The 11,525-nt window shown below is 32.5% G+C and overlaps 1 protein-coding gene and 1 non-coding gene across 4 annotated transcripts; both read right to left on the minus strand.

Moving 5' to 3' along the window:
- Nucleotides 1-6,384: 6,384 nt before the first annotated feature.
- LOC110890095 (SAGA-associated factor 11) lies at nucleotides 6,385-9,381 on the minus strand. Of its 3 annotated transcripts, none has more exons than XM_022137661.2 (5): nucleotides 9,180-9,381; nucleotides 8,749-8,891; nucleotides 8,557-8,625; nucleotides 8,030-8,338; nucleotides 6,385-6,586 (listed from the first exon to the last, which is right to left on the minus strand). In XM_022137661.2, exons 2-5 carry the CDS (start codon nucleotides 8,761-8,763, stop codon nucleotides 6,524-6,526), a joined length of 456 nt encoding a protein of 151 aa, XP_021993353.1. In that variant the 5' UTR covers nucleotides 8,764-8,891; nucleotides 9,180-9,381; the 3' UTR covers nucleotides 6,385-6,523. The 3 variants fall into 3 exon arrangements, with proteins under 3 accessions (XP_021993353.1, XP_021993354.1, XP_021993355.1); XM_022137662.2 differs by having other exon boundaries at nucleotides 8,818-8,891; nucleotides 9,180-9,375; XM_022137663.2 differs by lacking the exon at nucleotides 8,749-8,891 and having other exon boundaries at nucleotides 9,180-9,375.
- Nucleotides 9,364-9,443, minus strand: TRNAL-UAG. Its single transcript has one exon. It is a non-coding gene; the product is annotated as a tRNA-Leu (tRNA).
- Between the last annotated feature and the right edge of the window lie 2,082 nt (nucleotides 9,444-11,525).

Genomic DNA, 11,525 nt, shown 5'->3' on the forward strand with positions numbered 1-11,525 from the left:
TAATATGATTAAGCATCAACGATTCTAAAGTTTAACGTTTACAAACCATAACAATATATTTAGTTTACACAACTCAAATATAATACTTCAAGTTTCAAAACACCCATGACCAAACATTATATCGTTTATAAAGTTACTAGGATTTGCCAAGTATATTTCTGATACGATGAATATACAAGGCAAAACCCCTAAAAGGTATCGTCCATGATGCATGCAACTTCCAAAAGTCGCAAACCAAAGTTCACTTACCTGGAAAACATGCTTAAAATGTCATTATAACGCTGGTGAGTTCATAGGTTTAAATGGCACAAATAAAACTTAAAATCATTTGACAAAAATTTAGTGTGCGTAGTTGATGAAAATCATGAAAGTCAAATCAAGGTCTTGCAAAAACCGTGATACATGTGCCGACATAAGCTCGTAACCAACCCATAACGATGATGTCTCGCCACATCGTGCACCACAAAGATGTCTAAGAATAATTGGACTTGCACTCCCACAGGGTTACGACCGACCAGGAGCGGGGCTCATTAAACCCAATAGATCAATTCGACTGTTCCGCGGTCATTACCACGACTAATGGTTACTAAACGAAACAATAACATGAGGACTTCCGAGCTCTAAACCCACCAACTTACGCGTACAAAATAGACAAAAATGGATTTCATTCCTCACTACCATACCCCGTAACCAAGCATAAATTTCCCCTGATTTAAATAAACATTTAAATAAGTAAAAGGGGTCGTGAAGACTCACAAATATGTGTTCCGTGCGAATGCTAGCAACTCAATGTCCGTAATGTAATATATATAATCCCGACCTACAAGTGTCCTAAACTAAAATGACACTAATGTCTAAATATGTGTCTACCCGGCAAGTCGTTCACCAAACTTGTTTAGACCGAATGAGATGTTTTCATTTAAGAAAAACATTTATCTTAACGACCCGTTGGTGGTTATTGACCATGTTATCGTTATACATATTTACACAAAACATATATAAAATAAACATATAAGTTCCATCAATGTTGGGATCCCATCCCAGAACCTTGTTTGAAAACACTTGTCGACACACGTCTAAACCGTATAATAAATATATATTTTAAATAAAATAATATATATTTATTTTTACAAAAATAATCCACGATCCTTGTAGATGCGAAAATAACCTAAGTATCTATATTTATTCCTCAAACAAATATATACTTAGTATAATTCGTCGTCATAACGAAATAATATATTTGCATGTCGTTATTTCTCAAAAACGTTCATTTATCGCAAAATCCGTATATACATATATATACTTATGAACTTTACAACTCTGTGATTCACCATTTGTTTTGTTAATAGTTTCTAAAAAATTATTTTAGTCATTCGAGAGACTAATTTTCGACAAAACATATATGGAAAATATTAAGTAACATTTTAGCAAAAATACACATTTGCCTTGTTTTAGTAAAATAACTCATATTTATACAAAATCTCTAGAGTTTTACTAAAACAAGTTAAAAGTCTTGATCCTCATATATTTATAAAAATACCATTTTTATTATCCAAAATACCCATATAAACTATAATAAAGTTTATAAACAAACCACCACTAAAATAATTTGTAAAACATTAAACTTTAACATACTAGTTTTACCATATCTAACATGTAAGTCTTTTTTTTTTTTTTTTTTTTTTTTTGACTAATACATACATGGTCATGTAAGTCCGTCACTTACATAAGTGATTTAGAGTTTTAGTGTTAAATAAGCAACACACATGCACATCTAAGCATGCCTACATCATACTCACATACATATATTCATGCATTTGCTAAGTGGAATAAAGTCAAGCACACATATGTATGAAGAATTACACCCAAACCACACACATACATGGATCCAACCATTTAATGCATTTCTTTTTCTTTTTTCTTTTTAACATACATTTTAAAAGTAGTTTATATATGTGTAATAGTCAAATTATATATGTGTAATAACTTATTACATATATGTAAACTCCTAGTTTACATATATATATTCATAAAATTACATATAAAAGATGATAAAATTACTCTTAAGATGTATGTGATGATAAAAAGACATATAAAAGTATCTTAAATATAAAAATATATAAATAAAAAGACTGTTTATTAGGAATTCTGTAAGTTTTGTAAATATTTAGGGTTCTGAAATGATCATTACCATATATAGGGCCAGGATCATTTCAGAACCATAAATATTTACAGAACTCGCAGAACTCCTAATAAACAATATTTTTATTTATATATTTTTATGTTTAGGATAATTTTATTATTTATTATGTGTATTTTTACGATTACATACATGTTAAGAGTAATTTTATTATTTTTATATGTAATTTTATAATTACACATATGTAAACTAGTTTTTTTACATATATGTAATCAGTTATGGCACATATATATAATTTTGGCAATTAAACATATGTAAACTACTTTTAACATGTATGTAATCAAAGAAATACATATAATAGATGATAAAAAGATCCTAAATACAAAAACTTATATATAAAATGATTGTTTATTAGGAGTTCTGAAAGTTCTGTACTTATTTAGAGTTCTGTAATGAACTCAACCCTATATATATATATAGGGTAAGGTTCATGCGAGAACCATCCTTATTGCGAGAACCGCGAGAACCAATGTGAACACAAAATAAAATCTAAAAAAAATCAAAAAAGCACTCAAATTTTTTTTTAATATTTAAAAAAAATCGCGATATTTCGTTACCATAAAAAAATAATAATAACTTTTTTTTTCGAGTAACAGTTATCTATGCACATGTGCATATGTATCATTACTTCGACAAATTCGGTAATACGTTATCAGGAATAGACAAATGCACTTTAATTTACAATATCATTAGTAATACACTACTTTTTACATTATCAATATTCAAAATGCACATGTGCATCATTAGGTATAACCATGATATAAAGTGTTTTATTACAAAAAGTTTGTGATTTTGAATGGAGAAGTAGGCCCATATACATGTTTTTTGGTTAGTTATATCTAGTGGTTGATGGTTTGGTTATAGTTGTCAATTTATGATGTAATATGTTGATTGGATGGTATAAATGGTGTTTACATACATGTAATAAAGTGAAAATAATGTTAATGGTATTGTATTATGGATGGTAGCAGGTAATGGCTAAGCAGTTAAAGCGGTAAAATAGCGGATAGCGGTCAAGGTCCGCTATACGATATATAGGTTATAGCGGTGGTATAGCGGTGATATAGCGGTAATTTTTATACCATGCATAATTTATGTATTTTTATATATATTATATACATATACCATTAATTTTATATTGTTTATATATAAATTCACAAGTATGAGGACTAAATATAAACTAATGAAGATGGAGGGGGGTTATATGTTAAAATACCCAAACTTAAATAACCCTAATTATCCCACTTTCATCATACACGCCGTTTTCTTTCCCACTCCCCACTTTCATCATAAGTCTGTAACAGATTCATGAGTATCAGACCACTAATACATTCAAGAACAGATTCATGAGCTCGAGTATCAGACCGAAGAGAACACTATTACACTAATCGAACAGCTCTGATGAACTCGAGTATCAGACCAGCAATCGAATCGAACAACATTGATTCGATTTTTATCAGCTTTGATGAACAGCAATTGAACTCTGATGATGATGAACTGCTTCCAAGACCTCAACCAAGGCTGACCGCTAATATCACTGCTTCAGCCGCTATAAAGGACTACATATAGCGGTCAAATAGCGGGCTATAGCGCCGCTATTAGCAGAACCGCTATGCCCAACCGCTATTTGGACCGCTATGATGCCAGACCTCCGCTACACCGCTATAGCGCGCTATAGCACCGCTATAGCGCGCTATAGCACCGCTATAGCGCCGCTATTAACTGCATAGGGTAATGGTATTGTATTATGGATGGTAGGAGGTAATGGTAGTGTATTATGGATGGTATGATAGATGAAAGGGAAAGTGTATTCAAAGTAGTGTACCAAAACACCTTATTTAATGTTTATACATATAAATGCACATGTGCATTTCTAATATTGATAATGTAAAAAGTAGTGTATTACATATGGTAGTGTAAATGAAAGTGCAATTGTCCAATATGTGTAATAAATTACCGAATTTGTCAAAGAAATGACAAAAATGCACATGTGCATGCTTGTGTATTATGGATGGAATGATAGATAAAAGAGAAAGTAGTGTACCAAAACACCTTATTTCATGTTGATACATATAGATGCACATGTGCATTTCTAATATTGTTAACGTAAAAAGTAGTGTATTACACGTGATAGTGTAAATGAAAGTGCAATTGACTATTATTTCTAACGAATTACGGAATTTGACAAAGAAATGATACATATGCACATGTGCTTGGATAACTGTTACTTGGATTTTTTTTTTTAAATTTTTTATTTTGTTTTATTAACAAAATATAGCGATTTTTCCAAAAAAGAAATTGTAAAAAAATAAAAAAAAAATCAGGTGTTTTTTATAATTTTTTCTGTTTGTGTTCACACTGGTTCTCGCGGTTCTCGCAATAAAGGGTGGTTCCTAACGGATCTTTGTCCTATATATATAGGTAGAGGATCCTGTAAAAAGTGCTCAAAGTGTGAGAAGTGTATTATAACACTATATAACACCATATAAACACCGTATAACAATATGTAACACCATATAATACCATATAACACTATGTAACACTATATATCATTATATAACAATTATAACACTATAGGTTGTCTGATAGCATGTCGATGATAGATGTATAGTGTTATATTTGTTATATAATGATATATAGTGTTACATAGTGTTATATGGTATTATATGGTGTTACATATTGTTATAAGGTGTTTATATGGTGTTATATAATATTATATATAGTGTTATAATACATTTCTCACACTTTAGGCCCTTTTTACACTATTCTTACCCTATATATATATATATATATATATAGGGTCAAGATCAAGGGAAAACCACTCTGAGCTGTAAGAACTTAGAGAACTCGGCCTTCCTATGCGAGTTTTGCCCCCATTTTCACACCCCTATATTAAAATGTTTAGAAAAACTGTCGTAAAAAAAGTAAAAGAAAATCGAAATGCTGTTTTTCAGCCCCTTACAACAGCTATAAAAATGTGATTATATAAGTGTGACATAACTTTTTACAGCATTTACGGGTACCGTAAACTAAAAAAACTACTTTTTTTTTTTTTTGAAAAGTTGATTTTTTAGGACTTTTGGTAAAAAAAAATTTAAAAAAACCTTTCGTAAGACCAAGTTCTCTATGTTTTCACAACTCGTATAAGTTTTCATTTTACCCTAACCCTATATATATATCGTTTTGCTCACTTAACGCCCTGCTTGCGGTATACGCATATAATGTATATATGTGTGGACCCTCGTGTGGTAAAAGTAAGTGCACTAACTTTAACATAATTTTAATAATTTCGTGAAAATAACGTTAAAAAGCGAGGGACGGTTAATCATGCACCATGTGGTGTCATTGATAGCCGAAAGACAAATGGATACATGCATTAATCGACTTTTGTCCCAATTGCTAATTGTTATGTGCCTTATGTCAAAAACTTGATGCATAACTAATATCGAGACGGGGTCTCACTGTAAGTAGTCTCTCTATTCCCAGTTCCTACAGGGTAGAGGTAAGGCTGTCTACATCTTACCTTCCTTAGACCCTACCTTAACTTTGCTATTGATGAAATTTATTGAGTATGATGATAATCTTTTTGCTCACTTGACATGTTTTTGAATGGCGAACACACAGGCCCTGTTAAATCTACTCTTAAAATCAAGAAATTGCCCAATTTGTAGAACTTCAAGGCACACCATTTTAGTAGAGATAAACAGCTTGTACCACTAGGCTAAAGAGGCCATGGGCATTGGACACGTTATATATAAAATTTCACCTAAGATGTTCACCCATATAAAACATACTATCTACACACTCCTTTGCGTATCATGAACTTTGCTACATACCAGAAGAAGTCTATAGCACAGAATCATGACCATTCATTTTCATCAAATGGGGCTTCACCACACACATGAAGTACATAACATGAAGTCGATGTCTTAAATAAAAAATTTATAAGGTATACTTACCCTATATAATTTTACCCTACAATTCTACAAACCCTCTACCTCAACATATCATGAAAGTACTCGACCGGTTGTAATATTGCTACTAAAGTTGATTATATATTAAACGAACCTAAACAGTATCATTAAGGTCTTCAAACCATAGCGGCCGCTCATATAACATTAGGTATTTATAAAAGAATAAGCATACACTTTTAGTTTGTAAACAAAAAAGTAAAAATTCAAAACTTATGCACAATAGCTACAATGTATATCAAAAAAGGAATTATTAAACCACAGATTAATGATAGTAAAAATGTTTCACAAGAAAAGGGGTCAGATCCATAATCTTTCAAGTTTCTTAATAATGGGATAAGCTATAACTATATTACCGGTTGTGAGCAGCAGCAGCAGTACTACTTCTTGTTGCTTTAACTCGCGCCTTCCTTCCCTGAAAAACCCCAAAAGATATGACGAGAAATGAAAAATGGATATTTAAGTTTTGATCCTACTCACGAAGAACTAAAATTGAGCATACAGAAAGGGTTTAATCATGCTGTTTGTATACTAGTCGAAGTCTATACACATCAAATATATAGGGTAGGGTTCATTTTACCAAATAAACTCACCCCCTATTAAAAACATAAATTACTTGTAAAATTAAAAAAATAAGATGGACAAAAAGTGTTTTTAAAAAAGACCTGCTTCGATTTTAACCCTCTGTTGACCCAGTATCCAACTTGTTTGGCCTGCTACGCTTGTAACCAAACCGGACGTTCAGTGAAACGTTCAACAGGACTTTCATTTATGTTCGTTTATTTTAATAAACAAACAAATATGAGCTTATGTCCCGTTTGTGAACGTTCGTTTATATTCGTTCATTTAGGTTCTTGTGGATTTGTTCATTTATGTTTTATTCGTTTACATATTCATTCAATCTTATCTATTACTAATACTAATAGGGTCATCAGATTATCAGCCCATTCACATTTGACAACTATCAGCAACTCAGTTGCATTAGGGCAATCGTAGAAGATGACTGATGGTACTAACTTTAACTTGAATATTGTTGTTAGGGGTAGTATTTTTAACCGATAACCGAAAACCGAACCCGACCCGAGGAACCAGCTTAACCAATTAACCCGAACCCGATATAGTTAATTGGGTCGGTTATTGGATAATACTTTCACCACTGAAAACCCGAAGAACCCGATAACCTAAGAACTAACCCGATGAACACCCCTAGTTGTTTAGGTTTATAATATTGGATATTATTGAATTATCATCATTGATGATGGTGGTATGCAGACATTAAAGAGAATAATGTTGTTTACTTCTAATTGATGTCCGTTTGTGTTGGTTTATGTTCAATAATTTTCCTTTATGTTCATTTAGAACATAAAAACAAACTTATACAAACATAAAAACATTTGTTTGTTCGATAAAGTGAAACGAACGAACACGAACAAGCCCGCGTTTGTGTTCGTTTACAAGCCTATCAAATTCAAAACACTATCTACATATGATCCAGTACATATAGGGTTCAACGAACATTATGTGAACCGTTCGGCGGGAAATTTGTTTATTTTCTCGTTCGTTTAATAAATGAACGAATACGAACAAGAAATTTCGTTCATTAAGTTAAAAAAACGAACATGAACAGAGGTTATTTTCGTTTATGTTCGTGAACGTTCGGTAATGTGTTATTTATGTTCACTCGTTTATGTTCATTTGTGTTCGCTCATTTAAAGGTTTTTATATTTTGCATTTTTGTTTTATTGTTTTTCGTTTTTAAACAAATTCGGATGGTTTATATCATATTTTTATAGAACAAAAAGTATCAAGAGATATAACACATAGTATAGAAAAAGGGAACGAAATACTAAACAATCACCTTCCCCATGCATTTCTCTAAATGAGGAGCAAATCTTCCAGCAACAATAGATCGGCCGCAATTCATGCAATCAAATATTTCAGCAGCTACAGCAGGATGTGTTTGACCGAATATGTCAACCACGTATTTGCTATTTACTTCACTGTTACTTGGATCTGCTATTCTGGCCCTTGCTTCTGCAGATAACCTCAACTCTTCTTCCTCATCATCTAGATTACGGTCAAGCCCTAATCTTGCAATTCGATGACACTCAGATGCAACGTCCATTATCACAGAGTCTAGAAGTTCACCAAAGAAGTGTGATGCAAGCTGTGGAAACAAAATTCGGACCAATAAAAAATGAAAGCATCATAAATCAATAAAACCTTGCTTCTAAAAGAAGCGAGGCAGATCTTCGGTAGTAACGATGTTTCTCGCACACATGATGCAGTAGGTAAAGGTCAATCAAGCATTTGCAACTGTAAACCACATCCAGATGATAAAAAAGTAAAACCACAATTTCCACAAAATACAGGATTCAAACAAACCTGTGTATGATCAGACGTGATATTGTCATCAGGAGCAGACATGATTCTCCTACAATCAGTATTCCTTACCTATATCATATCAAACAACAATAAAAATTCACTACAAAACAATGAAAAAAGGCATTCCGATGCCGTTGCTGCAAAACATAAACTTAGGGTTTCAAACAGACAGCTACAAATTACTCAACCGACCTGATTAGCATACATACACCGTGACCGATATATGCTAGATTGCTAGTTTGTGAGATATAGATAACCTACCGTAATCTGTACGGAATAAACGCAGTTGAGAGAAAATGCAATGAAATTTTGCCGGAAAACTAACAATTCGATACCTAATAACAGAACAAAATCATCAATTACAAAAAAAAAAAAAAATCACTACAAATCTACAATACCATAAATAAAACGTGTTCCGGTTCATATCTAGGGTTCGTACATCTCCAATTGAATAACTACAAAATCTATAATTTCCGGAAAACAGAAATTTAGGGCTTCAAACACACACACACTTAGTGATTACTAAACGGATCTAGTAAGTAATTTGCGATGTTTAGCATACATATACCGGTGAAACGAGATCAAAATATATAATAGTGTGTGAGATAGAGATGATAACGTACTGGAAACTGCACGGAATAGATGAAGATAAGAGAGAGATTTGGCCGGAAAATAATAGATATTTTGATGGTTTGGTAGTAGAGGCGGCGAAGGGGAGGTAGAGTGACGGTTTAACTTTTCGGGTCAATGGAAGAAAAAAAGGATCCGCATTGCATTGTATATATGGATATGAATAAAAATGTATGTTGACAGCTGTGGGATTTGAACCCACGCCCTTTCGGACCAGAGCCTAAATCTGGCGCCTTAGACCACTCGGCCAAACTGTCGGACGTTTATATTGGAAACTTAATACTTATAGCTTCTATAGAGTAACTAAGTATCCATATTACCCCGAGTTTAGTTGCTTTTTTTTTTTAAAGAAATTATACTTTTTTTTCTTTACTACTATCGATATTTACGTTTGTTTTCTTATTTGAAATCATGAATTTACCTTCTCACCTAATAAACAAGTAACTGTTACGTCTCGTCTCCTAATTATGTGTGCCTAATGTTGTTTTTACCACTTCTCTTATTTTGCCCTTTTAATTTTGAACAATATTGCTTTATTACTTAAAGTATTTTACTTATACACAATTTCAATCGTATCTTATTCAAAATATGATTTTGTAACTCTTAAATCTTTATTATTAACTACTTAATATTTCATTTATTCAAGACATGTTTTTACATGGTAATATATATAAAAATAGCTTCCATTCAAGTAACCCATCCCACGTCTTCCTTCTATGTCAATCCTATTTTGAAGATCCGCCCTCACTCGTTACGTTTAATGCTTTACTATACAACACAAATCTCCTCCTTCATCCAATCCAATCTATATTCTATATTTATATATATATATATATATATATATATATATATATATATATATATATATATATATATATATATATGAGATGGATTTGGGCCATGTGGCATGTGATTTTGGACCTTTTGCTGATGCGGCATGTTATGGTGGAGGTAGAGGATGATTTTGGGAGGGAATTCACTCTCAATTCTCAATACACAAACAAAATCACTTTGGACGCGGGATCCGGCTACATTTGGGTCCGATATATGGGTTTTCAAAGAAACCCAGTAACAAATATGGATCCTATAAATCCTTTCTCTCAATTCACGCTTTACTTTTTCTCTAAACCCTAAAGGAGAGCGTTCATCCTTCTTCTGTCGGCGATTAACATCTCCTCTCTTCGCTGTGACATAAATTCATCTTCTTGATTATCTCAACAAGATCCAAGGTTATATGTGTTGTGTTTATGTTATATAGATTATGTAGATTCATCTTTTTATAAAATTTTGATTCGAATGTTATTAACATCATTGTTCGATTCTTTTTTTTTCTTATTCTTCTTTTGTTTCCACGATTGCGGTACAGAACTGAAGAGCGGATCAATCTTGTGACCTGGTGTTTTTTGGTCTGATGAAGCTCGTGATCTTGCCAATGAAGTTATGAAAGTCATACCGTTTGATCGTGTTCAAACCCTTGAAGTTTCATGTGATAAAGTATATTCTTTCAGAACATGTAATCCAGCCATTCTTGAAATATAAAGAAAATTCAGTTTAGTTTCTGCTCCTGTAATTGATAATCAGGAAGTGCATTGAGCATATATATGTAAAAAAGTGTGACCTTGCTGCTTAATTTGTGAAGAAAAGGTTGTGCACACCAACTATTTGTTTTATTGCCTGAGTGTCAATTTTACTTTACAAGATGGAAGGTAGTATAGTTAGACGAGTGATTCATTCGGATAACAGTTGTCTATTTAATGTCATTGGGTGAGTCTCTGAAACATCACACTATTGTTTTCTCTGTATTTTTTAGTTATTTTTTGGTTATTTGTATCCATGCAGGTATATCATGGACCATGACAAAAAATAAGCCTCCAGAATTGAGACAGGTTAAATTCGAGCGTTTTTCATTTGTCGTGTATGTTGATTATCAAACTGTGTTATCTACAATACCATTTCTGTTAGTGCAGTAATGTCTATCGCCTCCGTCAACTCCGTTAGTAGCAGAAACAGAAGAACTTTAGTGATTATAATGTAATATCTTGTTACTAAAAGGCAAGGTGGCATTATTGTAAATAAGGAAAGATTCCTTATCACCTTTGGCCTATAAATAGAACCATTAGGGTTCTCATTTAGAACTTTTGCCATTTGGAGCTTTGGAGTTTAGAGGTTAGAGAGAGAAGCTAGAGAGAGAAAGTAGAGAGAGAAAGGCAAAAGGTGATTCGTGTTGCTTGTACATTTTCATACGTTTCTATAGAATCACAGATTGAGTACGTCTCGTGTGTTTCGGTCGTTCACGTTCACGGATTCCGCATGTCGAATGTGTCATACGCAATCGTTTC

Source organism: Helianthus annuus, chromosome 11, assembly GCF_002127325.2.
Source record: "Helianthus annuus cultivar XRQ/B chromosome 11, HanXRQr2.0-SUNRISE, whole genome shotgun sequence".
NCBI lineage: Eukaryota > Viridiplantae > Streptophyta > Magnoliopsida > Asterales > Asteraceae > Helianthus > Helianthus annuus.

Coding starts and splice junctions, on each gene's coding strand:
- LOC110890095 (XM_022137661.2), bottom strand. Junction 8,339..8,556: donor TCACGTCTGATCATACACAG/GTTTGTTTGAAT, acceptor TTGTTTCCACAG/CTTGCATCACACTTCTTTGG. Junction 6,587..8,029: donor TAGAGAAATGCATGGGGAAG/GTGATTGTTTAG, acceptor GGGGTTTTTCAG/GGAAGGAAGGCGCGAGTTAA.